This window comes from Drosophila yakuba, chromosome 2L (assembly GCF_016746365.2).
Source record: "Drosophila yakuba strain Tai18E2 chromosome 2L, Prin_Dyak_Tai18E2_2.1, whole genome shotgun sequence".
Taxonomy (NCBI): Eukaryota; Metazoa; Arthropoda; class Insecta; order Diptera; family Drosophilidae; genus Drosophila; species Drosophila yakuba.
Window position 1 is genome coordinate 12,795,927 of NC_052527.2, and position 24,931 is coordinate 12,820,857.

Sequence of the window (24,931 nt, forward strand, 5' to 3'; positions counted from 1 at the left end):
GAAGTTTTGAATCTGGAATCTGTGTTATTGATCAGTGCTGCGCAATTAACTTGCCACCTTATGATTATGATTATGCCGCCGAATGGGGGGTGGTGAGTACAAGGCATCATGCATGTGTGGTGGTAAAGCCAACAGGTTGACAGGACCTCTGTTTCGTTTCCATTTCGTTCCAGTGCACTGAGCATATTTTGGGAGCCCTTGAATCTAAATATTTGGTTCTTATTACATTCATTTTTGTTTTACTTAATCAGTAAGTTTTCTGACAGTTATTCATATTTCATTTATATATTATATGGATGGTAACATTAGTATGTATAGTATTTATAATATATAACATATACTTTCTTTAAAAGTAGACAACTAAAAATATACAAGTAATTATATAAATATATGGAGAAATATATATAGAATTAAGCATTGCGTGACACATGCACCCTAATTATTTCTCAGTGCAGGGGTTGCTTATCCACCACTGCGTCGGTGGAGTGGGCAGCTGCTTCGCTGCCGCCGCCGACTGATGGTGGTGGTGGTGGGATGGTGGTGAGTTCAGTTGCAACTTCAACTTGTTCCTGAGGGTCGTGGACGTGGATATGGACGAGCAGAAGCAACCTGACTGTGACTGTGGCTCGCTCGGTTATTCGCTCACCACTCGCGCTTGAATACGGACGTGTTTGCGGTTCGAACTCGAACTCGAAGTCAAAGTCGAAGTAGAAGGCGAATCACAACGGATCGGGCGCCGCGCATCGGTTGAAAGTTCAAAAACTCGTCAATTGACATAAATTGAGTGCAATTTGCAGTGTGCGAAATGTGTGTCTAAGTGAAGCCAACCAGTCCAACCAGCCGATTTGCTATATTCGCCGCCTTCTGTCGCGAGTTCGTCGCTTAATTTGACCACTTAATTAGTAGACACAAACAAATCGCGCTTTGAGTCCGACATGGCCGACGAAAGTCTGCACACCGTGCCCCTGGAGCACAACATAGACTACCACATCGTGACGCTCTTCGAGCGCCTGGAGGCGATGCGCAAGGACTCGCACGGCGGTGGCCACGGGGTCAACAATCGGCTATCCAGCACCCTGCAGGCTCCCAAGCGCAGCATGCAGGCCGAGATTCGCACGCTGGAGTTCTGGAGGTAAGTCACTCCTGGCCTTGGATGAAGAAATATATAAAAACTAGGCGACAAGTATAGGTTTTATAATTAAAGATGGGATGGGATAATCAAGCAGGGAAAAGTTTAAAAAACTTGAGTTAAAAGTTATCCAGAATTATGTATTGCGCTTATGAACCCAATGACCTATAAATGCATATCTATAAGTACATATTATCTACTTAACAAACATGTTGTATTATATTATAAAGAGGGAATTATATATTTTATAAAAACATTGAACTATAAATACATGGATACCTCTAAATACATATGTTGCATTAAAAAGAGATAAAGAATTTTCCAGTTTTCCACTCTAAAATGCTTAAATAGGAATAATATTAGAAAAGTGCCATCTGTCGCATTTGATCAATAACTTGTTATTGGAGAGAGTACTTTAGGTGGTTTTCTTCGAGTGTAAGCCATCTTCAAACCTTTTGTTTTCGTAGTCATTATCTGCACTTGCTTTCAATTTGCTCAACTTTAGATGGCAATTGTTGGATGCCAACTGGCTCTGTCTGAACTCTAAGTAATTGAAATCCAAGTGTTATCCAGACGCACATCATCAAGATAATCGCCAAACTAAACACGACCAAAGTTTCGAGCACTTTGTGACCCCATACAAGGACCTTTTGCTCAGGGAACTGGCAAATGATTAACATTTCATCACGAGCTGATGGAGTAATTAAATCTTAGCCAGCAGCAGTGGCAGCAAATGCTTTTGAGGCATGTCGAACGCGTAAATTCCAGCTAAACTGCGGGACACTTTGCTTCAAGTCCTCCGACTGACCAATTAAAATGAAAAACTTGAACTTAATGGGCAGAGGGGAGAAGTTGAGCTACATAGTTCCAATTAAAGGGCAGCGCAACTGCCAAACCAAACAGCTGAATTTATGATTTTGTGGAAATACATAAGACCTCGATTTGTTTGCACTTTCGTTATCGTGCAGCGGACTTCGCGTTTTTAGCATAATGTGAATCAACTGGATTCGGCGGCATTGCAGCTGCTCATCAGAGCGCTTCCCCTAGAGCTCCCCCATCCGCTCCAGAACTCACTCCAAATGCCTCCAATCCCTCCAGCTCCTCAGCCTTCCCACCCGCCCCCTGCTTAATTGTCACTCCACGACTTGGGGCAACAAAAAAGAGCTTTGTGTGCAACTTGATTTGTGCAGTACAGTAAGAACCAGCTAACTCGAAAATTAAAAAGAAAAGAAAGAAAGATATTGTAACTACTTAATGTTGAATCTTTAAGTTTCTTGCTTCATATTTTATGCAACCAATCCTTTAGCTTAAGACGCTTAGCTTTATGTTATTTGAGCCCCAATATAACCCCGTTTACTGTAACCGATATTCACTGTACTGTACACACTCCATTTGCACATGCAGTCAGAGGAGCCACATGCAAACCAAACCCAGTTGCGGAACCATGCTAACCCCGGGCTCCTCCTCCATTCCAGATCCATCATCAGCGAGTGTCTGGCCTCCTTCATGTACGTGTTCATCGTCTGCGGTGCCGCCGCGGGCGTCGGAGTGGGGGCCAGTGTGTCGTCCGTGCTTTTGGCCACGGCTCTGGCCTCCGGGCTGGCGATGGCTACACTGACGCAGTGCTTCCTCCACATCTCGGGTAAGTCGAAGGAGACAATAAACAAGCGCAAAAACATCAACAGAACAGCAACGGGGCGACAAGTGTTTTTTCGGGGTGCCCATTGGAATTGCGTGGGAAACTCCCGTTTTCCACATGGAGGAGCCCCATGACCACAGCCAGAACATGAACCCCTTCTTTGTTTGCTATATTTTCGAGAAGGCAATGCACTCGGCTCCACCTACTCCAGCTCATTGGAATCTTATCGCCCCGGGCCAAGTTCCCCCACTTCTGCTGCTCCCTTATTCCCTTGCATTTATTCTGGTATTTATGTATTTGTTCATTTGCGTTGACATTCAAGGCAATTAAATGTCTTCACAAGTAAAAAAAAATCCGGACTAAGACCAGAATAATGCAGTTTGGAAGGGGGCCAACCACCCCATCCTTAAAAGCATCTTGAAACATGTGTTGTTGATTTTCCTGCAACTCCCCCATTTTGTGGCTTGCAATTGCCCGCCCTTTTCACAGCCAATTGGTTGTGCATTAAGTTATGATTTTATCTGGCCTTCTGTAGGCACTGCCTTCCGCAGAAGTGTCAAAGTGATATTAAATGGTGCTCCCCTTTGGGTGGCCCCCAAAGATTACATCCAGTATCTAAAGCCATGTTTCCCCTTTCTAGGCGCCCACATCAATCCCGCCGTAACCCTGGCTCTCTGCGTGGTGCGATCCATATCTCCGATCCGGGCTGCCATGTACATAACCGCACAATGTGGCGGAGGAATCGCCGGAGCCGCTCTGCTCTATGGGTAAGTTTCAAACTCTATACATACATATATTCTTTGGAATTAAGTACACACACTTTGCCAACGGCAGCGTTGATTTGAAGCAAGTAAACCGAATTAGTAAATAAATATTGCCCAACAAATGGGGATTAAGGCAGCTGTATTAAATACAGTTTTCCGTTTGGAAAGCCTCTCATAAAAAATGTAGCCAAATGATTGAGGAAAGCCATTGATAGTAAAGGCCATCTATTATGCAGATCAAAGCCCCGCATTAAAAGCATTATGTTGTCGAGTACAGCACAGCAAAACCAATTGAACAGGAAGGAATTCAATTTAAATACTCGGTGTGCAACAGTGTATTTAAAACTGTGTGTATTTGCACGCCTGACCACAGCAATGGCAGCATTATGCGAAGGACATCCTGCATCTGCCTGTGGAATTGCCCAAATGCAAGCTGAAGAGTCTCAAATTAAATCCAACAGGCTGTCCAAAGGACCTAGTCGTAAATCAAGGCGCAAAAGGTTGTTGGACAGAAGCGGGGTGACAGGACAGAGGGATACTAGGATGAATCGGATAGAGACAGATGAAACGCACTTTTGGGCGATGACTGTACAACAAGGACTCTCGGCAGGAAGCGTGAAATGCGTAGAAATGGGAAATCCTACAAAAGGAATGTGCAGGTAACCTAGCACGAGCACACACACATACACGCACTGACATACACACGCACAATCACCTGCAGGAAAAAGGACGCAGGTAGGCTAGGATTCCCTATCTGCCGGAGAAACATCTGCCCCTGCACTCAGTTGTTTGCGCAGTGATTTCCCGCTTCGAAAATGAAATTTCTTTGTGATGCCTAGATAAAGGAGCTACAAGGATCTACACGCACACCAGCTAGCCAAAAATCTGTCTGCCTGTCACGGTTTTTCCTTTGTAACCGAAAATCGCAGGACGAAGGAAATATGTACATACATATATATATATCTGCGCATGCGCACCATTTTTCAAATGTCGCTCCAGTTTTTTGTTGAACTCCTTTTGGCAGCAATGTTAATGTTAATGCCTCTTCCCGATTGTCTGCTCGACATCTGTTTCGACCCTCGGAGAAGCCTCTTTTTGAGTGCGTTGGCATCTTTACTTTCTACAGATCCCAACTGATCCTATGCGATCCGTGCGGGAGAATCAGGAGGCGGAGAAAGGGACGTGGAGAAACATGTTTCAGCTGCTGCCACTGCGATCAGGTTCGGGTTTTTTCTCCATCTTCCTACTCCTCCGATATGGATTTCTTAGGGTCCGACGAGTTCATCGAGTGCTTTAGTTGGAACATATGTTTCCCTAAAAAGCGGAGACTCAGGGAAGCGCGGAGCTCCTTCCCCCAGCTGCCTGTGTGCTGATTAATTGGTTTAGATTCGGCCCATATATGTAGGTTATAGCTGCGCCAGGCGATTTCTCCGAAATCGTCGTGATTTTATGATGGGTGTTAAACTTAATTTGTTCGTGATTTGGTTAAGCTTTGTGGCCATTAAGGGTTAAACACATAATACGCAACTTTAGTTGGGATTAGCAAAGGATTTATAGCTTATGTAGATTAACACATGCTTATTTCTAGCTAAGGATGAGGTAGAACCTCTAGAGGTTTGGTTGGAATACTGGCTTGAGCAGGAAACCAATTTGTTCGCTCGCTGCAAACAATGTGTGATAAACAACAATTTTAGAAATCTAGTGGAAAGGCATCCACTCTCCAAGGACCTCGCACAAGGAGCACTTCAGCACTTCAGCTGCTCCTTCTGGCTGCTCCGCTAGTCCGTTGTCACATGTCAGTTGGCACTTAGCCTAATTGCGACGCATATGCCACATGTGGCAAAGTAGCTAAAAAAGTACCAGCGAACTGAGCACATAAAACCCCAGTATGAACTTCATTATCTTTCGTAAAAGAAAGAGTGTTTCATAAAACAAAGAGCGTTTGAAAAAACATTCTGGTACTCGGAATGGGAAATGAGCGGGGCAGGGGCACGAACCTGAGTATCGATATCCGGCTCAGGAATATTTGAATAGTCTTTAGCTGCTCCTCGAATTTCAATGATTTCTTCCCGTTCTCAATTCATATTATTATTATGATGGCCTTTATTTTTTTTCTTTTGGTTGGTGGTTCGAAGAACGCACGCCGAGCACGTTCCAAAAATGCGAGTAGCCTTTGGAAATGTCGAGAGATAAAAATCAGGTAGAGGCCGCCAAAGGCAGCGGACGGCAAAGCAAAGGAAAAGGAGCCAGAAAGCAGAAAAACATAATTAACATTTCCCTTTCGGATGCGCCTTTGTCCAGGTTCTCCTGGTTCTCCTGGCCGCCCAGGCAATCCAGGCAGTCCAGGCTGCGCCTGCGCAGGATGCGTGGTGCGGAAACTTGAAATCAAACACGTGTCCGCTGCTGCGATCTGGTTGGTCATTCGAGGAGCAGCTGGAAAAAATGATCGGCGCACACCTGCTGCCCAAAACAAAAATTACTGTTGCCGAGGATACACGAATGGAGTGGAAAACAGGATTTCGAAGCGAACAAATTTAAATTTTAAGCAGCTAACTGCAAAGAAACGAACTGGACAACTCAAAAAGAAGAGAGAGAGATCTGGACTTGCACTGAGAGAAAATCAATGAGCACTACTCACGGTCAACGAATTGACTTTATATGCACCTTCATTTCAAGCACAGATCACTGATTCGTATTCTAAATGAATATCTGAATAAGATATTAATATGAGATTTTTTAACTCAAGGCAACATTATTCTTCTGTGTGTCCGTCGATTTGTATCTAGCATGGAAATGCACTTCCTGCCGTGCAAGGGATGGTTTTTAGAAATCGAAAACGAAATCGTAATCAATTCGTGTCACATAGGCAATTCAATTACTAAATCCGTTCGCCGTTGGATTCCGTTCCCCTTTTCTTTATTTGCTACTCCTCCGGCAGGCTTATCGCACTTGGCTGGGAAATAGCATCCTGCCAGTGTTTCCGGTTGCCTGCACTTGGTGGCCCCCGCATCCTCATTCCCATCCCCAAGCCCATACCCATTGCAATGCTGCACAGGTGGTCCAGTTATAGAGTTATGTCGCCGGCATTCATAAAACACCTGAAATGGTACATAAAACTGCACTTTTAGATTGGATGAACTGCAGGAAGCGGGGTCAATCCTCATTGTTTCTAAATACAAAGCGAAAGATATAGGTGCATACATTTATAAGTGTGAGGATGATGTGTGGCTGATTATTGTTTAATTTCATAAAAAAGAGCTTTGTAAAAACAAAATAGTTCAAGGATGAAACGTCTCTAGTGTACTTTGATTTTAATCAAGTGCGAAGCAGAAATAACTTCATTTGGCGCTTGCATCGGGAGTTCAAGTGCTCCACTCCCGGTCCCCAGCATCCCAATGAGCTAGAAAGCCAGCCACAAGCCAAAAAAAGACAGAAAAGCAAACGAAACCAAACCAAACCAAGAGCGTTGCAAATGGCACATGGCTATCCGCAGCTCACAGTTTGCAGTTCGCAATCTGAAATCCGCAATCCACAATTCGCCTTTCAGCCGGATACGCGGTGGCCACCAGTGCGAGAAAATGGGCTATGAGACGCCTTCGCTTGGGGATGAGGATAAGGATAACGATTCCGGTTCTGAGTTCAAGTTTGCAGTTCGGCTGCCACTTGTTTCTTTTGGCATTTTTTATTCCGCAAACAATTTGCACAGGAAGCGCTGCTGAAAGCCGCCCAACATTCTGCCATTTCCGGCTACTTAGTGGCTTTCTCCCCCAACTAAGTGTTTGTTTATCCCAGTGGATGAGTGCCTGTTGGCCTCTCGTGTCCTGTTGAATTAGCACTCTATGGATTTATGAGCAAGCAAGGGTCACTTTCAAGTCCGACCGTTGCGAAAATGTCTTTCGAAGCGATCAAATTTTAATCAAGACTCGGGAGCAGCTGTGCCAAGGAATTTTGGAAGCCAGTCGAGGATTAGGGCATCCCAATGCTCACTAATCCGCCCCACATAGATGGCGTATCTATTGCCCACCACATCGCATCTCAACCCGTAGTGCAGCCGGATTTTGCAGCAATTTCCTATTTGCTCAAGTACTTTTAAGTGCATTCCGAAAGCACTTATTTCCGGATTTTCAAAGTGGGCGGATTCGCAGTGGCAAAGGTTTGCGGTATGGTCTATATAAATACCTACGCTGCTCCTCCGCATTGCAAAATGTTATCTCACGGCGATTCCTGTGACAACAATCAACTTCTAGAGCGCAGTAATATATGGAGCTCTCGAGGAACTTTGCATCTGCAACCAGGAAACAAATTATCCGGCTGTTGAATCGCAAGGATTCAAACTCATCTGGCCCAAAGGTGCTCAACAACTTTGGTAATTGAAACTTTGACAAGCTAAATGATGTTGAGGCAGTTCATGGGAGCGCAGATTAATGGAATTGACTTTGGCGGGGTGTGCAGATGGATTGGAGGGTTGATTGCCGAACTGTCAGGATGATAAATAATAAATTAAACAAATTGTCATCGGCTTTTAGGCCAAAAAACTTTGCACTCAGATATTGGTGCAATTTTTGTGGGAGTTTAAAACAATATATGTATATGTATAAAATATATGTATAATGCTATAAAATTTAATCATAAGATGTACTTATTTATCCTTTCGTTTTATTTCACTTTACAGCGTTACTGTGCCTGGTTACCAGGGGAATCTGCAGGCCGCCATCTCACATAGCGCTGCTGTTGCCACATGGGAAAGATTCGGTGTGGAATTCATCCTCACCTTTCTGGTGGTTCTGTGCTATTTCGTATCCACGGATCCCATGAAGAAGTTCATGGGCAACTCGGCCGCCTCGATTGGATGTGCCTACAGCGCCTGCTGCTTTGTGTCGGTAAGTTGACTTCCCCCAACTCCACGAATGCGACGGTCAGAAATCAGAAATCAGCAAACGAAAACCAAAACCAAAACCCGCCAAAACCGAAAACGAGCCGAAAACAAACAACTGAAACGCACCTGCCGGACTGAGACGCTGTCATTTTGATGGTGCAAAATCGCAGCATGACAACGGACGAACTGGGATGAACTGAACTGGGTACACTCAGGTAGAGACAATCCCACATTCGCGGGATGCTGGAAGTTGGTTGAGCTGCAAGAGATAATTAATTTAGCACAGGGACTCCCTGGACTGAGCCGCATTGTTGGCATAACGGATGGACAGACGGTGGCGGCATCCAAAGAAGATGATGGCATCACATGGTTAAGTTCTCGAGGGGAACCGATTAGAGTCAAGAGTATATCGACCCAGGATTGAATTACGATTAAGAGACACCGCGGATAACGCGGCGTTTTAGCTCTCGTTTAGGCGCTATCTTAATGTCCTTAAATTCCGCGGAACTCGTTAGGGATAATTTATATCAAGTTATCTTATTTTTAATCCTTCAACTGAAAAACTGCATAGAAACTGCTGCGAACTCCTTAAACTCTTCAAATTGTTTAAACAGTTTACTCCCAGCTTTGTTTGCCAACTTCTTTCACAAGCATCCTTGGATGAAGAATATGCCCAGCTAGAAGTTGACACAAACGACATTGACGGCTGACCTATGCAGACCGTAAAGTACTTTCCTGGCTTGGCAGACATCTAACCAAATCCTCCCGCCTTCTTCTCCTTGCAGATGCCATACCTGAATCCGGCCCGCTCCCTGGGTCCTTCGTTTGTGCTCAACAAATGGGACAGCCACTGGGTGTACTGGTTCGGACCACTGGTGGGCGGAATGGCCTCTGGCCTGGTGTACGAGTACATCTTCAACTCGCGCAACCGCAACCTGCGCCACACCAAGGGCAGCATCGACAACGACTCCAGCTCGATCCACTCGGAGGACGAGCTGAACTACGACATGGACATGGAGAAGCCCAACAAGTACCAGCAGTCGCAGGGCACCTATCCGCGTGGCCAGTCCAATGGCAATGGCGGAGCTCAGGCGCCCGGAAATGGTCAGCACCAAGCTGCCAATATGGGCCAAATTCCGGGAGTGGTGGCCCCTGCCGGCCAGGGTAACTACTGCCAGAATCTGTACACGGCTCCACCGCTCTCCTCGAAGTACGATCAGCAGCAGGAGCCACTGTACGGCGGAACCCGCTCACTGTACTGCCGCTCGCCCACTCTGACCAGGAGCAACCTGAACCGCTCGCAGTCTGTGTACGCCAAGAGCAACACGGCCATCAATCGGGACATTGTGCCGCGTCCAGGTCCTCTGGTGCCCGCCCAGAGTCTTTATCCCATGCGCACCCAGCAGCAGCAGCAGCAGCAACAGCAACAACAGCAGCAGCAGCAACAGGTGGCGCCCGCTCCTCAGTCCTCCCATTTGCAGAACCAAAATGTCCAGAATCAGATGCAGCAGCGCAGCGAGAGCATCTACGGCATGAGGGGCTCCATGCGTGGACAGCAGCAGCCAATCCAGCAGCAACAGCAACAGCAGCAGCTGCAGCAGCAACAGCAACAGGCCAACATGGGAGTGCAGCAGCAACAGATGCAGCCTCCTCCACAGATGATGCCCGATCCCCAGCAGCAGCCGCAGGGTTTCCAACCAGTCTACGGCACTCGCACGAATCCCACGCCGATGGACGGGAATCACAAGTACGACCGACGTGACCCGCAGCAACTGTACGGCGTGACGGGACCAAGGAATCGCGGACAGTCGGCGCAGTCGGATGACAGCTCCTATGGCTCGTATCATGGCTCGGCTGTCACGCCGCCAGCTCGTCATCCCAGCGTGGAGCCATCACCTCCGCCACCGCCCATGCTGATGTATGCCCCGCCCCCACAGCCGAATGCAGCCCACCCGCAGCCCATTCGCACCCAGTCGGAGCGGAAGGTTAGTGCTCCAGTTGTGGTATCCCAGCCGGCTGCGTGCGCCGTGACCTACACAACCTCTCAAGGATCAGCGGTGACAGCCCAACAGCAACAACATCAGCAGCAGCAGCAGCAACAACAGCAGCAGCAGCAACAGCAGCAACAGATGATGATGCAACAGCAGCAGCAACACTACGGAATGCTGCCGCTGAGGCCCAACTGAAAGCGGCTGTCATGGGGTCCGGTGACCACGCCGCCGCCAGGGATTCACGCCCTCGCCCTCCAGCCCGGAGGCACCATGACCCTGCACCGCTGCAGCCTAGCCAAGCAGAGCAGTTTGTTTTAGTCGTAGTCGTAGTCGTAGTAGCACTCGGGCATCGCATCCAAAGGAAATGTACGCAAGTCTCAGCCCCTTAGCCTAGCATAGTCCTAGTTTAGATAGACGCAGCATAGCCACATTGTATTATTCAGAGCCAACGCGACGAGGAACTCACACCTAGCAGCAGACAACGATGCGATCAAGCAGAGATCATGTACGCTTAAGAAACTCATAAACGCAGATTACTACCGTTCACCGAAAGCTAGACTAAGCGAGTATAGGTGATCTAGACTGAAAGCCAGGTGCACTTAACTAAGCCACTTTCCTAATGTTTTGTTCAACTCTTCCAATTGCAAACAATTATGGTTACATTTTGATTTTGTCAAAAAGACACTTCCTTCTTTTTATGATGTTACAATGTTACTTTTATTTGTTTTGGCAAATCATTCGGTTATTTATGTTTCTTAAAAATGCACAACTAGACTGAATTTACCTGCATTTACTCAAACCATTTTGTACTTTATATTACAAAGTTTTATGAACATTTCCCATTTTCCAAGGACACTCAAAGATTTTCTTTTACTTTTCGAATTTAATTTGTATATAGTCCATATAGACCTAATATTAGACATATCTAAGCTATTCCTGTAAATCTTACGACCTTAGGCTCGGAAGTCGATACCAACTTATATGCTTACTTATTAAAATAGTTGTATTTTCTTAGTGATAAATCCGTTTGCTAATAGTTGTTAGAGCCTAAGAGAATAATGCAAATATATTGTGTATCAAAATAAAGACGAGTTCATCCAAACTAAGAGTTTACATTCTTATATTATTTTGCCAAGAAGCTAAGGATACATGCTTGCGGCTGGAGTCATTTTGTAAAATTGAGTCTTTTTTAATACATATGTTTTAAACTGGCATCAGTTTTCATCTTAATTACTTGATTTGACACATTCTACTTATCTTTAGAAATACATTTGTATTCTGAGAATCCTACTATTCAATAGCTATCCATATCGTTGTATGCGAACTTGAGAGTCTTACTTAAATATGACCTAGACATGTTAGGCGTCTTGTTGAGACGTAACTACTTAGAAGAAATACAAATAACATTTAATGCATTCTACGTTGATCGAGTTGCAATCAATATCTAACGTTGATCAAAGGAATAGTTTGGATAGTATCACTATCCAAGTCAACATGCATTTGGAAGATCCTGTTTGGTGGGCCAGTCCATGTGAGATTACTTCACGAAGGCTAACTCAACTCATCATCAGTGAAATGAGTGGTTGGTCCTCTGGATTCTAGGCCGAGGACATGAAAGAGAAATACAGCCGAACCTCGGACACAGGAAAGTGGGGTAGCTCCTTCCGGATCTTCGTGAAGTCGGTGCCGTATTGCTCGAAGGCCTTTGAAAGTCGGATCAGATCCTGGGCCTTCCAACGATGATAGCGACATCCGCGAGCTGTCTCAATCCTCTCCAGACGTCGGCTGGCTAGGGGCAGGTCGAATCCGTGACGTCGCAGGATGAACAGCGCCTGCTCCTCCTCTATATTGTAGTGACTAGCCGCAAAGTCCAGGTATTCGCAAACAGCCTTTTCGTCTTGATCCTGCAGCTGCGGCGACCACAGGATCGAGGCTCGGTGTTGCAGCTGCCGCAAATCATGTTCCCGCTCCCTCGGTGGCACATAATCCGGTAAGGTAGCTGCCTGTTTTTGCCAGTAATGGAAGTCTCGTTTCTCCTTGCGTGCGGACATCCTTCGTTCAAAACAAAAACAAAACAAATGACCTACATCAAGATAACACCGAGGGCAAAACAGCCCAGTGTTGTGTTATGATCTCTAGTTTCAGTGTTGGCTACTGCTGTTACTACACTTGACAAAATCACCCACGGAATTCATTAATTAATACAAATTTCTTTGTGTTATTGTCATCTCATTAAAAATTAAGAACAATATTTTAATTTGTTTCAAATTTTTGTTATTTTATTTATTTGTTTTAAATAAATGTAGGTATAATTCTAATGGAAATTCTAGTTTAGTTTTTAAAGTAAACTAAAGCAAATGGCAGCCCTAAAAACGCTGTTAGTCTTCATATAAGGTTGAGTCCATATCGCAATATTCCACCCCTGGCTCGAAGTCCTCTGGTGTGGAATCGAATTCATCTCTTGCAGGATCGGAGTAACTCTTCGTTTTCTCGTGCGTCAGGTACCCTTCCCAAAGGACCAAACCCAATGATGGAGGTGGAGGTCCTTGAGAACGCTCCGTATCGTAGATCAGCCAGTGGGCATGTTTTTGGAGATACAGCGAGTTGAGAAGAGTTGGCCAGTGGAAGAGTAGACCAACCTTGGTCAACTTGATTCGTAGGTAATAACCGTGTTGCTTCACCGAGTCAATCCTCACCTCTCCAAGCAGATTAAGGATGAATCTCTGAGGAGGTGTCGTTCCATTCACATAATATTTTAACGCATTTCTTTTTAGAACAAGCTTATACTCCAGCACCTGCTGTTCAACTATAAGTTCGACATGGGTTTGTGTCTGGTGCCATTTGACCATCGGATATACCGATTCTCTAGATTTTGCGACGCAGTTTAGGGACTGTAAAACGAGTTCCTTTGGAGGATCTTGGGGTCCAACCACTAATGTTTTATCTTGTTTAACGGATTTTTCAGAGGACATTTTGTGTGGAATTGTCTGGTTCTCTTCTCTATGCACTAGGTTTTGTAGGAATTCCTGTGTAATCTTTTTCTTTTGCGGACTTGTAGTGTCTAGCTCGTGAATCAGAGCGTTAATTAATGCAGTGGAACTATCTATAGGTAAAGCATCTCTGACTTCTCCCACCTCCACGGATTTGCTTAGGTCATCTACATCTGCTAGTGCAGAATTATTTTCATTCGGGAGTTCGACATCATTTCTTTCCTCCAACTTTTCATTGCTGTTAGGTGAAGCTGTGAATAAGTTCTTCTTAACCGGATCAAGGTCTTCTACATTTCTTTCCAACGAAGCTTGTTTGTTGTTACGATCAGCTAAGTCGGTAGCACAACATTCAATGTTATTCTTGTTGGCTTTAAACTCTCCCATTTCTTTTTTACAATCATCATAGATGGCTTGGAGCTCTCGGATGTTTGTGTTGTCAATTTTGGCGAATCCTTGTCGAAGCAGTTCCTTGCGCAAAAACGTTCTGTATACACTCGTTAGCATTGTTGGGCACTCCTCTATCAGAGCAATTTCCTTGACGTAAGCCACATCCAGAACACCAAAGTCGACTGTTATCTGCATGATCTCTCCGTTGATGGCAGCAAACCGCTCCTGCACCCATAGAATGGAGTCAATTGACCACTTTCCTCCTTGTCGTGATCCAACCAATCCCGACAAACGTATATCCATGGCCAGTTGTGGCAGGTTTCTAAACTTCTCCGGACACTCCAGCAGCTGACTCCCCTTGACCTGCACCAACTCAGTGCCATGATCCATCAACTGAACAGTGACCGGACGTCCGACAGGATTGTCCACAACCCTAACCCGGCTTAGGAGTTCCTGATGTCGCACAAAACACACATCGTTAATGTTATATGGGTCTTGTACCTTCCGTGGCACACCGAAGCTCATCTTGAAGGCTAACGTCGATGGATGTGAAGGATAAGGCACATCCATCCAACTGGTCGATCCTTTAGACTTGTACTTCATGGGTATAACAGCCATATGAGCGGCGTCATAAGCTTTGAGGAACTTGCATCGAATTAGGGTACCCGGTTGCAGAAGAGGACTTTCAATCTTCGGAAGATCCGTTTTAAGGAAGTGATGTCGCTTGTTGCACTGGTTGCGGTTGCAATCACCATTGCTTAGTTTGTATGGGCAGTAGGGAGAACCGACATCGAACTGCTGCTGACTAAAGGATGGGAATTGGGACATCAAGTGCTTGGTGGCCAATCCGTGATCCTGTAAGAACTTCATGGTGCGAGGCCATTCCTTGGCCTTCTTCTCGTCCAGCAATATATAAGTAATTAACTGCTGCACTCTTCCTATTGGTGTTGTAAATAAATTCGGTATGTTGTCGGCCATTGTGTGAAATCTGGCGGAAAATCTTAACCACGACTCCGGAAGACTGAAGTGGATAAGCAGCTGAATGTTTCTCACTTGCAACTGTCCCTGGACCTGGCTATCGTCGACCAGCATCAACTTATTAGGGTCCTGAAAGAGTTGGTTCGAAGATTAAAAGATTAATATCTAAACCAATAGCTGTTCTTATACTAACAAGATCATTTTTATGACGGACAACTCACCAGATTTTGTGAATTTGAAATGTCTATACATTGATGTCCAGCCCCTAGCAAGATCACTTTTAGATCCTTCAGCTCCATCTGATTTTTGCAGTAGATCAGTGTGCGCTTTCTGGGACCTTTCTGTGCTGCCAGGACATCGAGAAGCTGTCTTGCCTTCAAGGCGAAACTGCGAAGAATGACATTGAATTTGAGACCCCCGTATAGGGCGGCCTCTAAGAAGTCACCAAATAGTGCCAGTGGCTTCGTTGTACGATTTAAGAGCTTCTGAAATCTCTCAGAGTGCCATTGTTGAGCTACCACGACTAACTGCATTGGCAGACAACCCATGCTATTAACTTTCTGAAACACTTCTTCCAGAAGCTCCGGGTTCTCCAGTCGCATGCGATCATAGTCATCGAAGACTAGGAACTCTAATCTAGTCGAATCTACCAGTGGTAATTCATTGAACAATATGTCCTTTAAGTGCGCCAGTGTTGTCACTAAAACACCGCACGAGTTAAGTAGAATCAGGTACGCATCTATCACGGAACAAGCATGTGTATTGAGCACCTTATGATTCTGTGTTTTGAAATCTCTCATTAGGAAATCGCAATGTGAAGTCAGCTTTTCAACATTCTCTACAGAATCCACTACCAGTATGGCCAGAGGACCCGGGGCCATCCGATCGTCGAGGTTTGAAGTTACATTTTCCAAGGAGCGCAACACGGCAGAGCAGACAACAGGAAGGTAGCTCCAAGAGCGACCCGTTCCGGAGGGATTAACCAGCACCAGGGATCCGCGATTCACGAGATGCGGCCAGGCGTAAGTTTGCGTGGGCAGGGGTGTGTTGAAGTTCAAGTCATCCATGGCCTTTGAGATAGTGTTGCCTAAGGACAATTCCTTGTAACTAGTTACAGGATTCACTGGCTCAGAACTGTGGGCCAGCACTAGATTTTTTAAACAGGCACTTGGTTTTCTATCACCTGTGCTTTCTAAGCGAGATAGGTCCATCTTTTTTACAACTCTTTTTGTTGTTGAAACATTTGGATTTGACATCTGGTTTCGGCTTTTTTGTCCAACTCTATCGGAGGATTTTTTACCCATCATGTCATTAAATATCTGTTCCATTTTATCCATTGAAAATGATACTGCTCGATTTCCCGATTGGTTGGTAACATTTTCTTTTAAAGGTGCGGATGATGAAGGCGTTAAATGAGTTCTTGATGCATTTAACATCACGGAAGTGGGCACAAATGTTAATGACATCGATTTACGCACATCTGCGTTTGAATTTGTAGATGAACACGGTCGGTTACTTAATCCAGTCGATGATGAAAGCTTCAGTTTTGATAAACATTGTGATAGATGATCAGATCCCATTTTTCCATTTACGTCTAATAGTTTGTTTTTATCTGGCATTTCTTGGATCATTTGTTTTGACCTGTTAACCAGAGCAGTTTGCACGGAACTTCCGTTGATACTTTGAACCTTGCTCAGGACTTTCACTGACTTTGGTATAAGATAGGTGTCGCGACTCTGGAGCAGGGCATCTAACTGCTGCTGCTGAATCGCTGAAGGAATTGGAGTTGAAACTTGTCCAATTGGCTGTACGTTCTTGGACAATACGATGGGCTTTTGAAGGAATGGATTACCAGCCACTAGTTGGATTATTCTTCTAACACGTGGTCGTGCTTCGATCGACATGTCGTTGATCTCGGCCGTTCTAAAACTGTTATCCTCGTCAGAGCCGAGCATCGTCAAAGAGTCATCGTAGCGTCCTTGGTCCTGCGCTATCAGAAAGTTTGCAGCATCCTCAGTCTGGCACGGTGATCTGAACTTAAGTACGCCGAAATTCCGATTTGATTTGCCACGATGTATGACTTGAAATGTGAGTTTATTAGCTGCCTCCAGTTGCCTGTCCAAAGCGTTAATGGCGGATCGGGGCCAGCCACTGTCGCAATGGGGAGCAATCAAGGCCACACCACCCTCTTTAAAGTTGCATAAACTGCGGCTCAAATGGTCAGGCAGCGGCCACAAATCCCGCACAGAACAACATAGGTTAAATCCGTAATCCTGGATCCAAACCAGGTACTCATCGTCCTCCCGCCGGCGCACCACACCCCTCAGGAGCTTGTGTGGACGCCAGGGCTTGTAGCGCACAATAACTCCCTCATTCTCCACGTAAACCTGCTGCGTCCTTTCACTGGTGCAGTAATCCGCTAAATCCTGCTCTATTTGGCGGACCAACATGGCTGAGTTCTCGACATCTATGCATCTCACATAGCTGAATTGATGGGGATTTACAAAAAGAGTTATCAAAATGGATTCTTCCTGGCCAGCATTCAGTTGTTCCATTTTCTACATTTGGAAAGAAATAAGAATTGATTTTAAATATGGGTTTTTAAATGTTATCACTACCTGTTGGAAATGCTGTTCATGAATAAACTATTTCTTAAATCAGATACATATTTTCGGTAAATGAATATTTTATCTAGCAAAACTTGTCGGTTTAAATGAACATAGTTGTGCTTAAAGTCCGCCTAACTTTTGCCTGCTCACTCATGTGGAAATTTCTGCGCGTCAGAGAACTTTGCCCAAAGCGAGCCAAAAATTGTGTAGCCGGCCACAGGATTAAATTTGTGGATTCGGTTTGTGATTTAGTGTGGAGTGAATTAGCTAATTTAAGTTGGCCAAAAGCGAAAGCAAATGCGGCGAATGCGACGGCATCTGCAGCTTTCAAATGGGAAAACAAAGCAACTGGCTAAGCCGCAAGTAAGGAGGTCCTTGTGCCTATTTGCTGTTTGTTTGCGCTGCACTAGATCCTGCTGCAGTGCCTCCGCCCAGCGCCCTTCCCCTCCTCCACACCCACCAGTGGTGTGGCAAGTGGTGCTCCACAATCGGCAGTGGAGCGTGCTGCAAGTTGTTGTTTTATCAACACTTTAATTGACCGAGATGTTCTCTAAGCCATCTAAAATAAATGCTATTCATTATTTAAGTTCCTCTAACATGTGCGGGAAATCGGGAATTTGTCGATGCAATTGGATCATTGCTAAAAGTATCACGATCCATCCCAAATTAAGGATAATGCTGGCGAGTGTTTATTGGATCACTAGGAATTGCCTACTCACAAAACACAAGGAAATGGTTTAAAAATCTGTAAATAGTTATTGTTTAGTAGTCAAATAATTAAATTTCAATATCCAAGGCTCCAACTTTTGAGATGTGTAAAACCAACTGAATTCCAATGGGCAAACACTTCCAATTTTTAAACAAAATTCCAAGCGACATACGCACATGCATACATACAAGCCCACTTGTAAACAGAGAAGCGCCTGATTTCAAAGTGTCAGCACAATTGGAAAGTCGTAAACAAAAACGCAACATGAGATTCAAGACACTTTCTTTTGGGAGGCTGAACAGAACTATACGAAGAAATAGTTCCATACATAAGTATATAATATACATACCAGAGAAAGAAAAAATGTAATATTTCCTATTTTATGTTGAAGGAACCACCATTTTTATTGCACCGCTAGAGCTAAGAGGAAGAAAAGCTGGAAACTGAACATTTCCTTGCAAATTAATCGATGTCCCAAGCTTTAAGAGATCGATATCATCTTCAATCGGAATAAATCTACGGATCAGTCAGTTGAATTAAAAAATTTATTCAATATTCCCCGCAATTCAAATTGAAACACACAAACAAATGAATGTACCTAAATCCTTTTTTACCTAGCGAGCAAGCGATCATAACTAGGGAAACATATGTACGGTTTTTCCCCTATAATTGATGGCAATCTGGTCCCAATAAATCCTTTTCACCCATTTCGCGCCTGCTAATTGCCAAACAAAATGCAATGATTCAACCCAAAACTACGCTTTCTTTTCCTAGCACAAAAGCAACTTTTTACCCCTTTAACGGCCACAATTTCCCTTTTTCACCCTTTTGTTTGCCAGGTCACCCGAAAAAGTTTCACCGAGCAGGGTTGTCGCATGCCCCCCGCAACCCCTGCAGGATTTGCTTTTTATTCTCGTTTTATTTGATTGTTTCATATTTATGAGGATTATATGGCTGATGGCTGAGTGCTGAATATCACAGAAAATTGGAGTTGGACGTGTGGTAATATATTTTGCGACTAAGAGGACTGGACTTGTGGTTAAGTGGAAGTCCTTTTCCGCCTTTTGGTTTTTTGAGCTCCGGATTCCAAAGAGTATAATGAACTAACCTTGCCTTAATATTTTTTATACGTATGAAATTGTATATTAATTAAAAGTTGTTTTGTGTTTCGTTAGATGCTGTATAGAAGCTGTATAGGCTCTGTTACTACAACTTTTTTATAAATAAATTTGTAAAGCAAAATGATAACGAAGTTAAAAAATATTAAATTAAATAAAATATGTAAGTGCCTTATAAGGAACGCTTAAAAACAAAACATTAATTAATAAGTGAAAAGTTAATGACACTAGTTTACTTTGTATTTGTTGTTCAATGGCATTATACATATGTGCAACAAAAATGGCTCACATATGAAATAATATTTATTTATAATAAAATCCCATTTTTAAAAATATTCTGTTAACTAATTTTAAAAAAAATGCAAATTTATAATTAACTGAGTTCGAGACGGGTTGGCAGTCCAATTGTGTGACGTAGCACCTCCGCTGCTTTCCAACACTAGCCGATAGCCAGCCAAAATGGCGCCTGCCTGCTATCGCATTGCTCGAGCAAATACTATCGGTTCGGCAGCGCATCACACACACAAAGCGAAAAAAAAAGAAAAATACGGGTGGCCAGCGAGCGAATATCTCCGAAATTCATTAAATCCCGACGCCGAGATTTGTGCTACGATCCGAGAATCCAATAAGCTCCCGTGCACCGTCCACCCAAGCCAGCAAAATAACCAAGTTCAACATACGCCTGGACAACATAATGTCGAAGAATAAAAAACTGTCGCTGTCGGGCGGCGATACGGCGGAGAAATTTATTTACAAACCCAAGGATCTGATATGGTAAGCCGGGACCGTGGACCCATCAATATACTCGCTGTATTTCCAGCTCCGCTGTGCCGCGAAAAAAAATTAAAAGTATGAAAATCAAAGCAAATACATAACCTCAATCGCGCACCGTTGGCGCTCCGAAAAAAATAAGAGGAAAAAAACCCAGTGAAGTGTGCATAAAAAGCAATTAGCGCTGCCTTCTCGACCGCCACGCAACGCCATATCCGTGTAGCTCCATCTGAATGGCGTATATATTCCGGAGCTATATGCGTGGATTCCGGGCGGCGACGTCGACTTCTCTGCGTTGGCGCTTTTTTCGCGCGCGCGCCCTTTTTTTTTTTCTTTTATTTCTCCTTGCGACCAATATGAGTTTTTCCCTGTTTTCCGCAGTCAATTTGTCCTAATAGCGCATTTTCATCCTTTTTCTTTGCAGGGCCAAAATGAAGGGCTTCACTCCGTGGCCAGGAATGGTAAGCATTGCAATCGGCGATCGGAATGTTTACGCCGCGTCGACGTCGCGTCGCTGCCGCCTTCTCTGCTGCCATGTTGTTGTGTTTGTTTTCGACTGTACTTTTCGATTCAATGCTGCCGGCTTCGCTGCCGCCGCTCTGCCCACAGCCACGCACTTGCACACATTGCCCCCGATATTGCTGTTGTTGTTGCTGCTGTTGCTGGTGTGGCCGTCGCTGCCGGCGGAGGTCGGGAAATGGTCTCTTCCATGGGATCCGCTATCGGGGGCCACGAGCTACAGCTTTCGATCGTGTGTACAGCCGCTGGAAACCAGCATGTGCGGCCGGAGGAGGGGGAGTGACGCGCGGCGGGCGTGGATTTTGAGCAGACGTTGCCAAGGATATGAGTTCTTGTATATTAACTTTCATTTAACATAAGCATTGTCATTGTTGATCTTGTGATAAACCAATTGGTTTTGTGAAGTTTCGCCAAATGTGCTAATGATAGTGAATCACCTCAATTTGGATTTTATCAAATTTTTGGTGCGGATTTTATCAAATTTTGTGCAGGTTTCGAGACAAGTGAGGCTCCTCTTTACTAAATCCTTGTGATAATTAAATACTCAATGCAAAGTAAAAGCAGTGGTTTTCCAAAGAAAATTAACTGTCATATAGAAAACATTTTGGATAAGTTTAGTTTCATGTGAGAGATAACTTAACATAATCGAATAACGCTAAAAGATCAGTGGAATTCATGGGTACATCTTTATAGAGAGAAGTGTATTTATTTGTTTAAACGTCTGCTTGAAATATTAGGAATTCTGCAAGCTTGTTTAGAGTTTTAAGATGTGATGTAGCGAATCTAACTATAATTTCTCTCCTTAGATTGTTGATCCACCACTTGATCTGCTCAGTCAGCAGCGCCGGGCGAATACCAAATGCGTGTTTTTCTTCGGATCTAGGAATTTGTAAGTAAAACGCACACCACCCCAAAAGCGCTTGTAATAATGCGGGCAATATTTGACAGCGCCTGGATTGAGGAGAACAACATCAAGCCCTTCGAAGGTCCCTGGAAGGAGGAACTGGCCAAGGTGAGCAAGCCCGCTGCTTTCCGGCACGCCATGACGGACATCGAAAAGTACATTGACGACCCCGCCGAGGTGGACGAGCAAGTTAACAAAAGCTGCGGTGCGCCAAATCACGCCACCGAGGCCGATTTTGACAAGATCCGGGATGGCTTAGACAGCGAGGAGATTGTGACTGAGGAAGCAACTGCCGATGCCAACAATGGAGTGGTGGCCCATGTGGTGGGCAGCCCCGATGAGGGCGATGGGTTGGATGTGGAAATCAATGCAGATTCCTCAGCGTCACCCGCCACGACGCCGGCGGCCACAACGAAGGCAGGTGGCAAGCGGACGCCCAAGGCCAAGTCCGTGGCCGCTACATCGGTCAAGTCGACAAAGGGATCGGCAAAATCAGCACAGAAACGACGCACCTCTGCACAACAGACGCCCAGTGGGCCATCGCAGGCCAAGCGAGGCAAGAGGGCCGCTTCCGGGGAGGCATTGCAGGATGCGGATGAAGCCAGTTCCACGCCCACTGGCCGACGTCGGGTCGAGACTGACGCACTTTTGGCCTCAATCGCTGCCAAGCGTGCACCGAATGCAATTGCCCTGCTTGACCGACCGGTGGTCACGCGACCAGAGACCCAGGTGATCGACATGAGCTCCCGCTCCAACACACTGGCCGATCGCGAAATCGTGCCTTCAGAGCAGACCTTCGGCTTCCTGGGTCTTGGCATGATGGGATCTACCATAGTCAAGGATTTGATCTACACCGGTCACAAGGTTGTGGTCTGGAACCGCACCATTGACAAGGTAAGAGCGTACTGCACTGAATTCAAACATAAATCCTAAAAAAATCTCGTTTTATAGTGCCAACCTTTTGCCGAGGCTGGTGCTGAGGTTAAGGATACGCCCATGGATGTTGTGGAAGCTGCCGACGTTATCTTTTGCTGTGTGTCCGATCCAAAGGGCGCCAAGGATGTAAGTCTTCAATGTATATATGTATATATTTTATTTGAGCAATGCTTAAACCACCACGTTTTTGAATTACCTTTGAGCAGTTTTGTTTTTAATTAATGTTAATCGATCCGCCTTTTGTTACCACGATTTTCTGATGCTATCATTGTAAAGCGATGTTTTTTCGTAGACTGCATAAAATACGTAAAATTAAAGTAAATTAGAATACAAAATAATAGTGGAATTGGCGTGGCGTAATTTAATTTTATTTAATTCTTATTTATACATTCTTCTTTTCGCCGTTTAGCTCGTTTTCGGCAACTGTGGCGTTCTGCAGTTGAAGGACTTGAACAATAAGGCCTACGTTGAAATGTCTACGATTGATCCGGACACTTCGTTGGACATTGGCGAGGGTATCAAGCAGTGCAACGGCCGCTATCTTGAGGCACAAATTCACGGCTCGCGCCAGGAGGCGGCAGATGGTATGCTCATCATCCTCGCCGGTGGAGATCGTTCAGTGTTCGAGGAGTGCCACTCGTGCTTCAAGACCATCGCTAAGAACACCTTCTTCTTGGGGAGTAAGTACAGCCCGCACTGATGATAATTCCCCTAAAACAATTTATTAAAATACGTCGTTTGTTCACATCTAGCAGATATCGGTAACGCCTGCAAAGTAAACCTAATTTTGCAAACCATTTTGGGAGTGAGTCTGGTCGGATTGGCTGAGGCGTTAGCACTTGGTAGGTTTTGTTTAATTAATTGTGATAAGCTTTTACTAATTCCTATTTTTTTTTTGATTACTTTTGCAGCTGATCGTTTCTCAATTTCTCTGAACGACATCATAGACATTTTTGATTTGACTTCAATGAAATCACCCATGTTACTGGCTAAGGGCAAAGGTATGGATAGCACCAATAATATTTCCTAGTGCTTTAGCTTTAGTTATCATGTTGGTAAACACTTTCCTAATTCCTTTTCAGAAATGGCAAAGGGTGACTTTAATCCACAGCAGCCTTTGAGCCACATGCAACGCGACTTGCGCTTGGTGCTAAACATGGCGGAGAATCTGGACCAGTCCATGCCCGTCACCAGCATCACTAACGAGGTGTTCAAGCACACCAAGCGCTTGGGCTACAGTGAACACGATTCGAGCGCCGTATTCGTAAGATCCAGATTTTAACATTTAGTTAACACGACTAACGTTTAAACTATGTTTTATCAATTAGTTTAAAGCGTACACCGAACAGAACTGCACCGACACTGACAAACATACCAAACAGGACAGTAACAGAAACGCATTACCCTCACTTACCCACCACCCACCAATCCAAACTGACAGAGGCGTCCGATTGCAAGAACTTCCTTGCGACTGGCAGCGCCATCCTAACCTCTTCTACATCTTCCTCAATCTGCCCACATGCAAAGCGTTCATTGCAATATGGCTCCGATTCGCATTGAGCCGCAGACCGTCATATCAGGTTCTCCTGGTCTGACCTCGTCGGCCTGCTTTAGGCGCAGGAGCCACTGAGGTGTGCTTGGGGGAGTGTGTTTGACAGCACAGTCTTTCCGGGATTACTTTAATGAATTGTGCATTATACGACTTTAGAGTGTTTTATTGTATTCTTTGACGGGTGAAACGCAATCCCCAGCGAGGAGGGAGGCCAGGGCGCCGTGTTTCCGATTTTATATGTGTAAGGTGTTGCTTTCCAAATATCATTTTTACGTATGTGCATACATAACTTGTAATTGTATAGAATACTGCATCCGAATAAAATGTACAAAGCATACTTGTGAAAGACAACTCCGATTGTGAAATACCAAACGAATCATGGACCCCTAAGTGTGTCGATCCAGCCTTCCAACCTCCCAAACTCGCAACCTCCCACATTTTGTGCATTTACTCCAGTCTTATATTATCATGTATACATTTTACACAATCTTTCTAAGAATAAACAGTAGGCTAATCGATCGTACTGAGAGTAGAGTTGCAATCATATTTGGAGTGACGGTAACGACAGATTGGTTTAGTTTTAGTTATCTTTCCTCATCTGCAACAAACGAGACACAACCCGAAACGGAAAACAGAACAGAACGTACCACAACCGATACATGAACTAAAACAACAACCGGAAGCAAACAAAATAGCGTAAACTTTGATCGACCCCTTTGCGAGGGTCGTTATTAATAATAATAATAAGAATATATAATAAATAATATATTTTACTTATTATTTAGTCTGTATTTTGTTGTAAAACAAAGATTAATAAAAAGATAATTTTAATAGAGGATGTAAGGAAATGAAATCGAGTTCGCATTGGAATCTTAACATTTGTTTGATGTTTTTCCTAATATTTAAGTTATATACTTATTGGGTAATCTATCTATTATTAGTACGAAGGTATATTTTTATTTTTGTTTACTATTTTCCTTAAGGAAATAGAAAGTTGTTTTCGGCAAACAATTTTATTCTTTTTTATATTATGAACTTATAATAGTTGAATAAAATTAC

General features: G+C 44.4%; 4 protein-coding genes and 1 long non-coding RNA gene across 7 annotated transcripts; 3 read left to right on the forward strand and 2 right to left on the reverse strand.

Annotated features, from left to right (window-relative positions):
- The first annotated feature begins 614 nt into the window (after window positions 1–614).
- On the forward strand, window positions 615–11,505 carry LOC6527945 (neurogenic protein big brain). The gene is made up of 5 exons (XM_002088976.4): window positions 615–1,132; window positions 2,605–2,771; window positions 3,409–3,535; window positions 8,205–8,412; window positions 9,194–11,505. The coding sequence occupies exons 1-5, from the start codon at window positions 936–938 to the stop codon at window positions 10,592–10,594; spliced, it is 2,100 nt and encodes a 699-aa protein (XP_002089012.3). The 5' UTR covers window positions 615–935; the 3' UTR covers window positions 10,595–11,505.
- Window positions 11,506–11,564: 59 nt separating this feature from the next.
- Window positions 11,565–12,486, reverse strand: LOC6527946. The gene has a single exon (XM_002088977.3). The coding sequence runs from the start codon at window positions 12,448–12,450 to the stop codon at window positions 11,998–12,000; it is 453 nt and encodes a 150-aa protein (XP_002089013.1). The 5' UTR covers window positions 12,451–12,486; the 3' UTR covers window positions 11,565–11,997.
- A 179-nt stretch (window positions 12,487–12,665) lies between these two features.
- Window positions 12,666–18,496, reverse strand: LOC6527947 (putative ATP-dependent RNA helicase SoYb). Of its 2 annotated transcripts, none has more exons than XM_015197493.2 (3): window positions 18,422–18,496; window positions 14,976–17,312; window positions 12,666–14,883 (listed from the first exon to the last, which is right to left on the reverse strand). In XM_015197493.2, exons 2-3 carry the CDS (start codon window positions 17,307–17,309, stop codon window positions 12,778–12,780), a joined length of 4,440 nt encoding a protein of 1,479 aa, XP_015052979.1. In that variant the 5' UTR covers window positions 17,310–17,312; window positions 18,422–18,496; the 3' UTR covers window positions 12,666–12,777. The 2 variants fall into 2 exon arrangements, with proteins under 2 accessions (XP_015052979.1, XP_039226672.1); XM_039370738.1 differs by lacking the exon at window positions 18,422–18,496 and adding an exon at window positions 18,083–18,160.
- Window positions 18,224–18,890, forward strand: LOC120320603. The gene is made up of 2 exons (XR_005560136.2): window positions 18,224–18,404; window positions 18,464–18,890. It is a non-coding gene; the product is annotated as an uncharacterized LOC120320603 (long non-coding RNA).
- A 792-nt stretch (window positions 18,891–19,682) lies between these two features.
- Window positions 19,683–24,720, forward strand: LOC6527948 (putative oxidoreductase GLYR1 homolog). Of its 2 annotated transcripts, none has more exons than XM_015198360.3 (9): window positions 19,683–19,964; window positions 20,386–20,422; window positions 21,287–21,369; window positions 21,429–22,278; window positions 22,336–22,446; window positions 22,730–23,000; window positions 23,073–23,162; window positions 23,232–23,321; window positions 23,403–24,720. In XM_015198360.3, exons 1-9 carry the CDS (start codon window positions 19,885–19,887, stop codon window positions 23,600–23,602), a joined length of 1,812 nt encoding a protein of 603 aa, XP_015053846.1. In that variant the 5' UTR covers window positions 19,683–19,884; the 3' UTR covers window positions 23,603–24,720. The 2 variants fall into 2 exon arrangements, with proteins under 2 accessions (XP_015053846.1, XP_002089015.1); XM_002088979.4 differs by having other exon boundaries at window positions 19,684–19,964; window positions 23,076–23,162.
- Window positions 24,721–24,931: the final 211 nt, after the last annotated feature.